Source organism: Coturnix japonica, chromosome 5, assembly GCF_001577835.2.
Source record: "Coturnix japonica isolate 7356 chromosome 5, Coturnix japonica 2.1, whole genome shotgun sequence".
Taxonomy (NCBI): domain Eukaryota; kingdom Metazoa; phylum Chordata; class Aves; order Galliformes; family Phasianidae; genus Coturnix; species Coturnix japonica.
Window position 1 is genome coordinate 21199135 of NC_029520.1, and position 14867 is coordinate 21214001.

The 14867-nt window shown below is 52.3% G+C and overlaps 1 protein-coding gene across 3 annotated transcripts in view; it reads right to left on the minus strand.

Annotated features, from left to right (window-relative positions):
- Positions 1-11486, minus strand: part of CREB3L1 (cAMP responsive element binding protein 3 like 1) — a 41042-nt gene extending 29556 nt beyond the window's left edge. Inside the window, exon 1 of one of the 3 annotated variants that reach the window (XM_015864542.2) lies at positions 11281-11486. In XM_015864542.2, coding sequence (XP_015720028.1) covers positions 11281-11388 — 108 coding nt within the window. In that variant the 5' untranslated portion in view covers positions 11389-11486. The remainder of the gene's footprint in view (positions 1-11280) is intronic. The other 2 variants (XM_015864541.2, XM_015864540.2) reach the window with 2 other exon arrangements.
- Between the last annotated feature and the right edge of the window lie 3381 nt (positions 11487-14867).

A 14867-nucleotide genomic window follows, 5' to 3' on the forward strand; every position in this document is an offset into this window, starting at 1 on the left:
AATCTGGATACTCAGTGACAGCAGTTTGTAGCTGTAGAAGTGCATGTTAGCAGCACATTCAAAGATGAAACTGTCCTCCAGTGTAATTAATTGCCAGATTTTAACATAATCAAAGCACAGGTGGAAGTGAGTGTTTCCTGTTGCAAAAGAGGCTACAGTACTGCCACGGTGGCTTGTACTGCAAAGCAATAACACAGGCTGTGAGAGAACCAAGATAAAATCTACAGTGGTTTGGCTTCAGATGTGGCCTTATTATGAATATATATGATCCAGGACCAGAAGCAACAATAGGCTCTTAGTATCCATGTGCAACAATATTCTATGTGCAACAAAAAAGAAAATGCTTCAGTGAAATCTTACCCTTCTGTCCCTTAATGCCGGTGCCAAGAGACTTTCCCTAAGCACGGAGTTCTCCATATCTCTGAAATCCTCCACAAGAGCCTGGCATGTATTCCAGCACAGACACACCCAGTCCCTACTCCTGCCTTCACACTCACAGCACCAGACTTCGTGCAACCCTCTTCTCTCATTCTCCTCCATCACCTTCCTCCCATCTCCTCTCTCTGAAAGGGTGCACACATCTGGATTGCCTTTACTGTGTGATAAATCTCACCCTGCATCTTGGGCTCGTTTTCTGAAAGTTTTGAATGGTGTTTTGGAAATGCTGTTGGACAATAGGAGCTCTTTGAACTCTGGCCAGCTGGATAGGACTCCTTGCATTGCAGCTGACATGCAGGCTTTGGCGGCCTTTCTCCACTCTTTCCTCTCTTCTTTTCTTCCCAGCATTTGAATGGTCCTCAAACTTTATTTTTGGAGAGGGCAGCACATTTTTTGAATCTTTTCATCATGATATTATTATTAATTATGGTTATAACTATTTTGCTTTCTGCTGGCATTCCTGGGTGGATCTCTCCTCTCTTTCTTAACGTCTTGGGGTAAGACTACCTTGGCTGCAACCAGCTTGAGCAGTGACTCAGAATCCCTGGCCTGTTCCCAGGAGAGATGCAAGAGTTTTGCCAGTTGGTTTATAAAGAGGCCATCGTTTTCCTCAGCTACTCTGTCGCTCAGCACAGCTGAGCTGGGTGGAAAAGCTCAGCGCTGCGGTTCCAGTGAGTCCATCCCAGCCCTTGGCCGTCCCTGGGGCATGACTGAGAGCAGAGCCCTGCTCCCTCCGGGTGCAACCAGGGCAGCTTCTGAGACAGGCAGGGGGATTTTCCATCGAACAGAGTTCTGTTCCCTGGGGTCACTGCTCTCAGCTTCTCCATCCCCAAGGCCCTGGAGAGACAAAGCTAAGTAAGGCGTGTGGGCAGGATGAGGCATCATGAGGGAGGGAATACTGTCTGCAATTGTCAGCTATTTCCTAATGGCTCATCGTGCAGCTACCCACATCTCTTGAGTCAGAGCAGGGAACAGCATACTCTGAACAGGTCCCTTTCATAGCTAGGTCTGAGGTTTCCTAGCAGCGTGCGTGCACTCTAAATAGAGAAGTCTCACCTTCACCCTCTGCATGTCACAACCCTTTCCTGCCATGCAGGACTAGGGGTCACTCCATTTGTGAAGGCAGAGGAGAGGAACTGACATCATTTGTTGTTTTTTGCTCCCATGAAGCAAAGGGAAGAATAAGTCTTGGGCCAAATAAAATTCTCCTTGCACCCCATCCCACTGCAAGACCAAGCAGACCAGGGAAACCAATGAGCAGCTGTGAAAGGGTGGCCTGATAGCCTCTCCTGCAGCCCTCTCCCTGTGATGCTGAAGGCTGAGACAACTCATGTGCTGAGCTGCAGCTGCCCAAGAACAAAGGCAGGGGTGTCCCCTTCTCTCCAGCTGTGGCACAGTGTGAAGCACAGCTGGGCCTCTCTGCAGGGCTGTCTGTCTCCAGCTGACGGGCTGGCTGGGACTGGCTCTGCACTACACCAGCCGAGTGGCATCACAATTTCAGCTGGAGGAATGAAAACTGCCTGAGCTGCTCTTGAGGATTGGCCAGGAAAAGTCCACAAATAGCAACAGGAAATCAAAATGCCCACTCCAGACTTGCACCCGATATGAGGCCATCCAGAGCAAGGAGAATAATCAAATGCTGGGCAATGAAGATTACATCATGCTGTGGATAAACCTGCCAGCCCATCCAGCTGGGGCCATGCCAACAGGCCCAGATGGCTCAGGAATGCTAACTGCATAGCTACCTCTCTCTTGTCTTTGCTTTTTCTTCCCTCTCTCTTTCTTTTATTCTCCATCCCTTCTGGCCTCTTTCCCTCTTCCCTTTCCCAGGATAAATAAATAAATGCTCTGGCAACTCAACAGAATAAAGTTTCATTGGATATCAGAAAGGCATCTGAGACCAGAGGATGGGCACTACTCAGGACACTGTCTCTATACCCACAGGTACCTCGGCTGCTGTGCAACCTCCCCATGCTCTCCTGGAGCCTGATGCACACAGGAACACTAAGCAATGAGCCTTGCTGCTGCTCTACTGCTGTGTGCCCCAGCTGCATGCAGCCACTACTGACTGCGCTGACGGGGGCAGCTGTCACAGCTCACGGCCACTAGCTGCCACCCTGCTACTAATTAGTGACAAAGAAGCAAGTGCAAAACCCTCTGCTCTGTCGCCAGAGCTGACCAGGCCAGTGTCTGCTCCTCGGCTGTCTACCAGTGTGATAAGAACAGGGTTAGAAGACACGTGAGGAAAGAATTAAAGGTGTGCTCTTTGCAAGGCCTGGAAAGGGCTGCGGGCCATTTGCTCATTATTTAATGCTAATCCAGTGGCTGGGCTGCTGCTGGGTATCTTTGACAAATCCCGAAGAGCCGGAGAGGCATCAGAGAACAGGAGAACAACCTTTTGCATCACTCTTCCAAGTGAGCAATGCTGATCCCAGCTTTAGGCAGCTCAGGCAGACTTAGTGTTGGGAAAAGGAGAAAGCACAACTGTGCACTGAGCAGCGGGAGGGACCGAGAGAGACTGCCATGGGTCTTCAGTGCCCTGGTAAAGCCATGGCACTCTGATGCTCTCATTTAGTCACCTCCTTAGAAACAGACCACCACCCATCTACTGGGAGTGTGGGGACTCAGCACAGTCCTGACAAGCTTCAGCTTCAGGCAGGGCTGTAACAGGGCTCTCTCAGCAAGCTGCACCAAACCCAGGGGGAAGTTGGGTTTTGCAGCTGAGCCAGGATCCAGTTGTTCAGTGGAGGATGAACTATGAGTACAGCCCATTCACTGGATTTATAAAGCACAAACTGTTTGGTTTTCAATATGGCCCAAAGAGGCCAGGCCAGCAACAGCATTGGCCAAGTACTTCAGTTTAATCCTGATGCTGACTAACTTAGTCATCCACACTGACACAGAAAGATTACTCTGGATTAACCTGAAGTATCTGAGGTCAAAATCAGCCATGCACAGCCCGTAGGGGAAATGAAAAGGAAAAGGGAGAAGGACAGCTGGGAGCTGCCAAACTGAAAATGTTGCAAACACCACTGGCTGCAAAGTAACTCAAAGGGACTGACTGAGGAAGCAAAGCAGTAGCTCCCACAGACCTTTCCTGGCAGGTATCTGCTAGCAGCTTCCCATCACAGTCCAGCTTGTCATTAATTTGTGTCACCCGCTGATGGCACTGCGCTGTGCTAGCAGGAATAAGGATGTGCCTTATTTTCTAGGCAGCAGAAGCTACACTGCAACAAATAACACCCTAAAGATCTCGCGCAAAGCAACTGGCAGGGCTGGGACTAACACTCTCCCATTCCTGACAACCTCATGTCCCAGTCACTGCACCACTATCCGCAAGGGAAAAAAAACAAACCCAAGAACAAACCCAGCATCATTCGATTGGCAATTCACTATTTGTGGCTCAGCGGCACCTCATCAACTCAGAGTCTGCACATTTGCTTGGAAAGAAGAGCCAGATTTCCAGCACTCCTGGGCAAAGAGCTCTCAGATCGAGAGACTGAAAAGGCTTTGAAAGAAACCTTCCATCAACAGCCTTTAACAAATGTCAGCACTAGTTTCCTCCTCCCCAGGCTGCCTGGCTTGCAGTCCCTCCCTGAGGCAGCAGCAGGCTCAGCCAAAAGCACCTGCCTATCTCCTTCCTTCAGCTGCCACCAACCAATGGCTCTCACTTAGCATTAAGCTATCCTGGCACGCAGCAATTAACAAGTTCACAGGGTAGAGCCCCACTCTGTGATACAGAGACACGTCCTTGGGCAGTAGTGCTCCCACCTGGACTTGGCAGAAGACCTGGAAGAAGTTGGTGGCCCTGTGACAGCAGGGCAGGAAAGCGCAGCATGAGGGCAATTCCTCTGGGCGCTGGATTGAGGAAACTCACCTGCAGGGGGGATGCAAACGATCCAACCACCAGTGCCCAAAGCGTGTGTTGCATCCAGCTCCCTCCTGCGTAACATATTTGGTACCTGGCCCAAACTGTATTTCTCCTCCAACTTGGGCTGCCAGATTTTTCCCTGGGGAGACCTGATATTCTTGTTGCATGGGAACTCCTGACACAGCTAGCTGAGTGAACATGTTACTTCGTAGCTATTCTGGGAACACTGATAACGGAGTTTGGAGCAGGTTTCTCTAGCTTGGGTCAGCCTGACCAACCTAAACAAACATTTTCCTTGATCAAGACAAAGTCACAGTGTGAAGAAGCCAAGAGCAACTCTGCTGAGGTAGTCAAGGGTGAGTTTCCTCTGAAACAGGCTGGACGGCGATCACAATGAATTACCTCATATAAAGCATCACCTTAGATCCCCAAAGACGCTACTAAATGCAGAGCTGGTTTAAATTACATGCTAGTTCCAGTGAGAATAGCCTTGCACGTTGCTTCCATCCTGTCCAAAGAATTTTTGCAGTCCTAGAAAGTGAGAAGATGAAATAGGATGTGCACAGAAAAGAAGGTGTGAAAGAGCATGTGGATGTGCGTGGTTACAGCCTTCAGGGGACCTCATTCTGGCTGAAGAACATGACAAGATTCATGTCAGGCAGCAAGCACTTGGACACTGAGCAGAGCAGCTCCAAGGGCAGACAGCCCTGGAGAGATTTAAGAAAAAGGAGTAACAGGAGAGATGGAGAGATACAGAAGAAATGGTGGATAAAGGAGCCAAAAAGGGATGGGTTAGAGGGGAAGGGCTGGTGTGTTCAAGTATGCTGAGGGGACTTCTGAAAAGGAAAACATTGAAATATGTGACCCTTCAGGAAAATAGAAGAAAAAATAATTGTTCTCTTGAGCAACTGAGAGTCAAACAGGTGTAAACACAGCACAGCTGATGTGGGCAGATAGAGCTTGCCTTTCAGCACACTAGCCACAGCTCCCTGCTGCTCCAGCCTTCCCCTTGGCTCTTCACACACTTCCCACTGTTTCTTCTCTGAGAAGCAATGCTAACCTGCAGACACCAACCCAAGGACACAGGGAGCTACTCACAGCACAAGTTGGGCTCCAAAGGAAGGAAAGAGTAAGGGAAGAGCTCCATGCAAGCACCCACTGCCAAGCTGCTGGCCATTTCTTAGTTGAGCTGTATTGGTCCACTTGATCCCTCAGTTCTTTCCATTCCCCTCTAACTGTAGCAAGAAGATCACCAACTGACTTCTGTGTCCTATATGGTTTGCTGCAGTGCAGTGTTCACAAGAGGAGAAGGGGCACAAGAATCTCAGCAGGTTGATTCATCCCTTCCCTGACATGAGCAGTACAATTCTGTCTCGGGAATCACATCTTCATACCAAACACAGTCCTAACCCTGTGGCTATGAGAAGAGAGCCTACCATGTGGCCACCACAGTCAGCTTCAGAGAGTGGAATGCTCCCATTCCCTTCCTTTAACACTGATAATTTGTTAAAATAAGTAATGTACTAAATGCTGACTAAATGCTACTGTCTTAAAACTTACAGGGAAGTGCTGAGAAAAAAACAGAGTGAGGCCAGGTCTGGGCCTTCCTCTGAAGCAACAGTGGAGAACACCGGAGAGGTGTCAACTGGCCTCATTTTGAGTAGTGGCACTGCACTGCACTGGTAGCTATGAAGTCACTCTTTCCAACATTGCCCTTTAAGGAGCTGCTTCAGAAAAATCTCTTCTTTCCTCTTATGTGGCCACAAGCCTGGCCCCTCTCCACTCTGCTGTGCTCTTGAAGAGTGGTAGGGGCAGGCATCACTGAGAGGTGTACTCCCATCACCCCAGTTAAATCCAGCCATGCTTAGACACTTGTGCTGGTTCCAGAGGGAGATCCAATGAGCCAGAAGATCATCTCAGAGGCTTGCTAGAGTCTGGTCCATACAGACTAAGTGTCGATTTCCTCATCTCCAAAAGTGGAATCTGAATGAGTGCCTAATGCCTGTGGGGACTAGCATCAATGGGGGGATGTGGCTGGAGCTGTGACTGGCTCAGCACCTCCCAGCTGGTGTCACTGACAACAACCCTAAGTGGAAGCACAGTAAGCATGGATGTGCTCCCACTCCCTGCCAGCACTCCCTTTGTTTGCTCTGCAAGCACTTCTTTAAAGCCCTTTCTGCTTTTCTCCACCAGGATAACAGCTCTGTCACCATGGATTAGCCCTGTTGTGGATACACACCTCCTGCACTCCAGCTCTGAGCTAGGTCTCTCCTAGCTCTGGCCTGGCTGATCAGTTAAAGGCTTCTCCCACTTTGGCAGAGATGAATGTTCTGGCCCGTGGATCCCCAGCATGTGCTGCCAGCTGTCCTACAGATAAACATGTTTTCTTCTGGAAGAGTATCTCAGATGTCTCTGTTTCTTTCTGGCCTGGAAGGATGAGCAGATAATTCCCCCAGTCTCTGTGGAGGAAGTATTCACCTGGTCTTCCAAAGGAAGTTCAAATCTCTTCCTCTCTTTGTCACTAGATTTGCTGGTGATGATTGCGGCAATGATGCTGCAGGTTCAGAAGCCTGTGAATGGTTGTGTCCAACTGTGGTTTCACCCTGCTGCAGGTGTAAATCCGACTGTGTGACAGTGAGGAGCAGCATGGGCATGGAGTGGGGGAACTGTGAGACAGATCCAAAGAAACTAATGAAATAAGGAAAATCTGGGAACGATTACTTTGAGATTCATTTCCATCAGGCCAGGTCTGATAGCCCCCGCCAGGCCTCTCTGTATCTGTGCTCCAGATCCCACAGGAAACTCTGACCATCATGTTCCAAGCAAAACTTTAAAAAGCCCTGCCTTGCCCAGCACTTGGCTTGTCAGCCAAATCTTGACCAAATCTTACCATGCACAGGGGACGGGGGGGCCAACATTCATTCTGCGTGTGTTCCTATGTAGGACTACATCAGTCCCAGAGTCCCAGCCTCTGTTACAGCAAGGTCCCTTCACTAGCAACGGGAAGGAGCGTGAGATGGATGACCACATCTGCTGAGCTCTCCGTTCTTGCTGTGTGCTGAGGTGGTGGGAGGGAACTCACCCAGCATGAAACTCACTCAGGACAAAGATCAGTCCAACACTAAGCACCGCTTAAGTGCTATTTAAGTGCCTATAGCAGGCATAAGAGGAACAGAAGAGTCCTCGCAAGAGTGACGGCCATCCCTGGTGAACAGCCTGGGTTTATTTCCAAATTATGCTCCACTTCTGAGTTGCACAGCATTGCTCTCATCCTGCTTGCTCCTTGCAGTCCTGCTGCTTCCCTCCTTTCTGGAGCCGTGGCAATACTGCAGAAAAGAGTAGACAGTATGCACAAAACACAGTGTGTGCTCAAGGAGCAACCCAGAGGGACAAGTGGCTCTTCTCCCAGCAGGTACATCTGTCAGCTTGCCCAGCAAGCTCAGATCACACTACGAAGGAGCACATCACTGCAATTCCCCAGAGCAGCCGGGTGAATGCTACTGACACAGCCTGAATTGACATTCTGCAGCTTCTAACAGTTGAGACATCAACTAACAAACTAACATGTAGGTGACATTTTTGCCTTGTTGCCTCCCTTTCAGAAAGACACAGAATACACTCTGAAAAGCACAGACTCAAAATGGAGCTTTGTTTATGTGAACATCCAGCCTCCAAAGCCATCTTTGAGGGTATCTTTCAAACCATAAAACTCAGCAACAGAAGGAAGAAACAAACCCTCTGCGGTATTAGGTTTAAAGAAACAAGAGCCTGCCATTCTGTTGGTTTATTCTGGCTTCATTGTGCCACCGGTGTCCCAAACCCAGTGGAACATGGCGGTGGATCTGACACAAAGATAACCTTTTGAAGAGTTTCACAACCTCGGTAAGACCTGGAATAGTAAGAGCTCTTTGAATGTGGCCATAAGACCGTAAATGAATGTATGGGTCCCAGCAGGAACAACCAGAAATGCTGGACCGGACAGGGGACAGGCAGGTGGAATTGATAAGCAAACACTGCATGACAGGTGAGCCTCCTTTATGGCAGGTCCTGTCTAGTGGAAAAGGATGAATAAAGTTCTTTCAGTTCAAGAGCAGGCGGCAGCTTTTTGAGCAAGCAGAGGCTGATAGTGTAGGCAGCAGTCATTGTACGTGAGTCTGGTTAGCTAGGTAAAGTGAAAATAAACCCATTTCTTGTCCTTTGGAGATGTCCCCTCCACACATGAAGCAGACACCACTCTCCTTAGGATTTTCCAAACCAGACCAAACCAAACCATCACATAATCACAGCCTCACACAGGTTGGGAGGGAGCTCAGGACAATTCTAATTGAACCCTCTCCTCAGAACAGGGCCAACACTAAATGTAGAGCGGTTTGTTTTGTCCAGACCTGTCTTAGAAACCTCCAGGGCTGGAGATTCCACCACACCTCTGGGCAGCCTCATCCTCTCCTGTGTCCTCACAGTGATAAATTGTTTCCTTATACTCAGTCTAAACCTTCCCTGTTCTGATTTACGAGCGCTGCCATGCACTTATGTAAAGAGCCTGGCTCCACCTTCTCAGCAAGCTCCTCACAGGGCCAGCAGGCTGCTGCTGGGTCCCACTGTGCCTGAGCTCCCATCTGTCCATACTGTTATGCTCCTGCTGAAGCTAGCAGCCCCCTATGCACTCTGCTGGCCCAGGGCTGCCCAGTACCCCCAGCACTTCTTTCCTCCTCTCAGCCTGTGAATGCCAGCCTGTCCCAGTGCAGGAGCTGGTCCATCCCAGGAGCAGCAGTCAGTATTGCTTTGCTGCATGTCCCAAAGCTCCTGCTGAGCCATCCCTACAACCTGCCTGGCTTCCTCTGAATGCCAGCCCCCTTAGGTCAGACTTTGTTCTCTGTTTCAAGCACACAGAAATCTTTGAGGTACAGAGGTTCACATGTACGGAGGTACTGTCCTAACTCCTTCCTTACTTCCATCCTTACTACAGTCATGATTTCAAATGAACAACACAGAGAACCATTTCTAAAGAAAGGAGGTGACTTATTAGGAGAGAGAGGGCTCAACAGAGGTGAGTGGTTCAGGGCCATATAATCCATGTACCAAGGAGCACAACCTCTGCACTGAGCATCACTCGTCCTTTCTTTCTGCTTCTGTTCTGAACAGAAGGAATCACCCCCAGAACCAGCCTCATACAGGCATTTTATGGCCAAAATTCCTGGCTCTTCTAAGAAAAATACTTGCTGAACAATATCTGGAAGATTTGCCCATCTATGAAGCAAAGGCACTGGCAACTCTGTGAGCTATTGTGCACGGTGATGCTCTGCACAGCTCTGTGTGAAAACAACTCAGCACATCTCTGGATCCTGGGAAGTTTGCTGCACTTAACAGGAGAATGTCAGTGTATTCATCCTTCCCGTGTTGTCATGCAGCAGAGGAACAAGGAAGCTGATGCACTATGTTCTGGTGCACGTATCAGCTACAGATTCAGTAGGTGGGAAGCAGCTAAGGAATCTCCCCTGCTTATCTGGGAAGGGAAGGGAAGGTGTCTGCTGGACACTCACACTGCAGCAGAAGTCAGCGGTGCTGGCAGCAGGTGAGAGATCCACACAGCGTTCCTTTTTCTAACTGTGAGCTGAGGACAGCAACAGCAGAGCTGCCACAACTGGCTGCTCCTGCCCGTGGTCACTGCACACGGTAAGCACACTGTCCTGGCAGGTGGCACCAGATGGCACTCTTACAAAAGGCTTCTTTTTCTCATGCTCTGTTTGCAGGCACAAGTTGTGTTTGAACTACAAGGAGGGACCGTCTACACGGGTGAGGGTTTTCCTGCCTTCTGCTTGCAGTCTGTGTTGCACAGAGGTCAAAGGACTGGTGCCAAGACAGAGTATTATCACGGAGATAAGAGAATAAGCAGTCCTGGCACAAAGCGCTCCAGGTTCAGCACAGCTGCACCCACGAGGGGTGTACAGTGAATAGGGGAAGCACGAAGCTCTGACCTGCTTGGAGCAGACAGGGCCTTGCACAGCTCCACTGCTGCCACTCCCAGGCACGGCACTGCCTTGCAGTAGGAGCTGGTGAGGCCCCTGGGAGACGAGGCCGCCTGCGTAATCTCTTTCCCAGACCCAATGCATCTCCACACCCCGAGTGTGCTGCACTTCACATCTATGCAAATTCTGCATCTCTACTTTCGTCTCCACGTCGGAGGCAGAGCAAAAGGCTTTGGCTATCTTATGTGCAGCAGAGAAGAAGCGGAGTTAGCCAAGGGCTACAGCCCTCCCCTCCCTGCCCCCTGCAGCGGTGCTGTGGTGCTGGCATCCCTTATCGGGATGTCCTCAGGGATGCTCAGATCTGTACAGGAACAAGGGAGGATGCTCCCCATCTCACCGGACCACCCGAGCACTGGGGCTCTTCCTCTCCTCCCCCAGGGCAGAGGGGCAGCAGATTTGCAGCAAGAGCTCACCGGGACGGCACAGCTCCCGTAGCCCAGGCAGGGCAGCGAGGGAGGGAGCTGTTGGGTTTGGAGCTCGCAGGGCTCCTCGGGAGGCCAGGCAGCTTCCTTAGAGGTGAACAATGCCCCTCTGGTTCCTTGGGACTGGCAGCAGCTCTTCCTCCTAAGTAACTCTTCCTCTCGCCCTGCACTCTAAAGCAAACCATCCCAGCCCTATCGCCGGACGGGGACGCCTTGTCTCTCCGACGCTGCTCTGCCCAAGAAGTGGGAAACAGACGGGAGGGGGGACCCCATGTCCCGCTGCCCGGTAGTGGGGGCTCACAGCCCCGCGTCCCGTGGTCCCGCCGTGCTCCAGCGCTGCTCGAGCGGAGCCCCCCCGGCCGCGCTCCCACCGCCCCGCCCCGCACGCTTCTTCCCGGGGCCTGAGCGCGCCGCCAGGGCAAATAAGGCGGAAAAAAAAGCAAGGCGAACGAGAGCCGCGGGCTGGCAGCGGGAGATCGGGACGGGCATCCCGGGCTGGCCGCCGCCGGGCAGCGCCCCTTACCACATTGCTGAGGAAATCCGCCTCGCTGAAGTCGCCCAGGTCGAGGAAGCCGGGGCCGGCGGCGGGGAAGAGCCGCTCGGCGGCGAAGGGCTCCAGGATACTGTCCATGGTGCCCGCGGCTCGGGGCTCCGCCGCTCCCCGGCCGGGCTCACAGCGGCGGCACGGTCCCGCCGCCCAAGGGCCGGCGGCAGCGGTCCATGGATGGGGCGGCGGGGCCGGGTGGGAGCGGGCCGCCCGCGGGCGGGGGAGCGCCGGGGAGCGCCGCGCCGGTGCCCGCTCGGGGCAGCTGTCAGTGCCCCGCTGCGATGGGGCCGGGCGGGCAGCGCCGGCGGCCGGTAGCGGCACGCCCCCGCCCCGTGCTGGGGAACCGCGGGCGGGACTTGGCGGGCCCACACCCCTTAAGGCAACGCGGAGGCGGAGGGCAGCGCTCTCCTTCCTTCGGGCCGGGCAGACCCGCACAGAGGGGTCCGAGAGTCTCATGGCTGCGCGGTGCGGTGAGGTGCGGTGAGGTGCCCCAGGTGGGTTCGGCTGTGCCGGCCGCTCAGTAACTAAGGAGCTGGGCACCATTAAGGAGCTTTGGGAAGATTATGTGGCTTAGGATAAATGGGATTATGGATCCCCATCCTCCCTGATCCTTACTCCAGCCAATACTCAGGAAAACCACTTAGAATGATCGTGCAGAAGCCTCGATGTTTTGTTGATCTTCCCCTGCTTCTGTGGCTCCACATAATGGGTCCCACTGCTTCTTGGCTGTGGGTGTGTGGAAGAAGTCAGGCAGCTGTGCTGTAATGCTGGTAGAGACCCATTGGGAAATGTCTCAGTGCAGACATGCAGGCACGGCCAGGACCCTGTGTTCCCCACACACGGCTGTCACAGGCTCTGTGTCCCCATGCATCTGAGCACAGCCCTGAGCACACCTTGGCTGCTCCTCGTAGTGTTGGCCACATGCTGCTCCTGCACACAAAGGGCTTTATGCCCATGCACACAATGGGTTCTTTCAGTTGCATTTACTTTTACCTTATGTTTCAGTCAAGTGTGAAGAGCCTCTGGGTGAAAGGGGTCGAAGACATAAATTCAGCCAGGATGGGGCTGTACTGCTCTTCCCATAATACATATTCTTATGTATATGAGGAGGAATGATGTTTGGAAACCATCTACACAGAATGGACCCTCTCCCACGAGGGCCGTTTTCTGCAATCATTCTGGCTTTGAGGGCGATGCTCCCACCTCCTGTCCTGAACTAAACATGGGTATCACCTCTGTCACCACTGTTTCTCAACTGAGCAAACATGGGAAGGCTCTCTTCAAATGACAGAGGGATCAGGCTGCTGTGGTCTAAGGAGAAGATGTACCAGCATCTCTGGGGCATTCAGGCAGCTGCAGGATGACCACTATTATCTCTCTTGCCTATAGGTGGGTCTGATTCAGAGGCAGCCCCATGATGTGGCACCATGCAGTGACTCAGGCTCCTTTCAGCCCCATTGCCTCTGATTTTATACTTAGATTTAGTTGCAATCTGATTGCAGCAGGAAACTGAAGCAGCAACTGGGTGCGCTTGGACTGATAGAGACTCAAACCAACAGCAGATAAGACTTCCTGGCTGTAAGGCATTTGGTGCTGCAGATGCGCGTGGATGACCAAGATAGCTTCATCATTTCTGATAAGAGAGCTATCAACCCAGTTCCCAAAACTAAAGCAGCCGCTCTCCTTTGCTCCTTGCCTTGCTGCGACCCAGGCACTGCTCAGCCTGCAAAGCCAAAGCTGTTGCTTCCCTCAGAGCGAGCCAGGAGGTTTCACAAATTCACAGATGAGTGTTTCTTGAGGAATGTGGGGCAAACTGTATACGTCAGTGGGTTTTGCATTGCTGCATGCACAGAGCTCTGCTGCAGGAGGGGTTCTGGCTGGTGTTCTCACAGAGTGCGTGGTGAGGATGGGAACAGGACCTGATCCCATCCAGGATGAGGCACAGCAGTCTCAGGCAGCCCTGCAGGACATGGCAGCTCCAGACCCAGCGCTCAGGCTGTGATTTCTTCATTTAGTTTCTGTGGGAACAATTTAAAACCCGTGAAAATGTTTAACAGGGATGCTGCAGACCTTAGTGCTGTAGTTATCCTTCCAGGGGTGAACCTGAGGCCCTTGTAGAGATCCCAGTCTGCTGTCTGAGCCAGGTGGGGCCTGGAAGGTCAGGGCCTGTGGACAAGCAACAGGAGACAGTTGGGGCACCATGGATGGCTGTGGGTGCTCACACCATGGCCGTGTGGAACAGGACTGGCCCCAGTCGCAACAGTGTGGCTGTGCTGGGAGCAGGGACAGCATCTCCATCCCACCAGGGGTTAACAGCGAGCTCCAGATCCAGGAGCAGCCCACAGAGGAGAAAAGCACAACCCGGCAATTCAGGCACATCTCACTCCAGTTCAAATGACATTGTTTCAGTCCTGTCTGCCTCGCCCCTCGGTGGTAATTACAGACTTTCACAAATGGGGAATGAGGGACATGGTGGAGGAAGCCTTCATTACAGGCTTATCTCCCGGAGCAAAAGTGCGCCCGGCATAATGTCTGGGGCACGCCGCCAGGATCGACCACCAAAGCAAAATGCTTCCATTTAGCACAAAAATAAAAGGGGGAGAAGTGTTAAGCGATTTGGGAAGATCAGAACCTCACAGCACTGGCTGCCAGGCTCGGGGAGCGCTCTGGAGGAGCTGGCGAGCTGCCCTGGTTTGAAGTGCTGTGGTTTACATCCCTTCCTTCCTTCCCTCCTTCCTTCCTCCCATCCTCCTCAGGCAAGTCTCATGGCCACTGGTGGTGGCACAAGGGTGCGCACGTGGAGTGGGTCCCAGCAGGGAACCCAGAGCCTGCTCCTGCTGCTGGACGTGGCACCTCGTTTCCACGGGACCTGGGGCTTGCATCAGGAAGGTCCTTTCGGCTGCAAGGCTCTGTCCCCACAGAGCTAACTGTGGGATGAGAGGGAGAGGAGACGGAAAGCCTTCGGTCTGATTGCTGTTAGGATGCATCTGGGGACCGAATGTTAATTGTTCCTTCCCTCTCGGTGAGTGAGCACAGGAAGAGATTTACCTCCTGGCCTTTCCACTTGGGCATGTTGACATTTCCAGGCGGCAGTTTTCTCTGATGGAGCTCTTTGACGTCAGGTGGGCTGATTACAGCCTGCGGTGCCTCTGACTCATTTGGCGACGGCCTGCGCGGGGACCTGGAACGTGCCTCTCTCTCTCTATCACTTGTTACGGTCGGCTTTAAATAAATAAAGCCGAGCTCGGCTCACAACTTTGGGGAGATGCTGTGCTGCTCAGCCTGAAGCACGCATTGCCATGGCAACAGATGCAGAAATGTCTCTACGCAGCCAGCTCCCCTGCCCCGCTCCTGCCTGCCCTGAAGGGCCCAAACAGGAGCAGAGTGTGACTGCTGGGGAGAGCCCCCTCAGGGGGTCAGGAGCACACTGCCCACATCTCCTGCATCTCCAGGAATGGGAGATTCGGGGCTGAATGGCAGATAGGGATGACAGCATTCCCAGATCTGTTTCCTTCTCCAGACATCGTGGGACATCCAGGATATTTCCTACGTTGTAGTGTCCT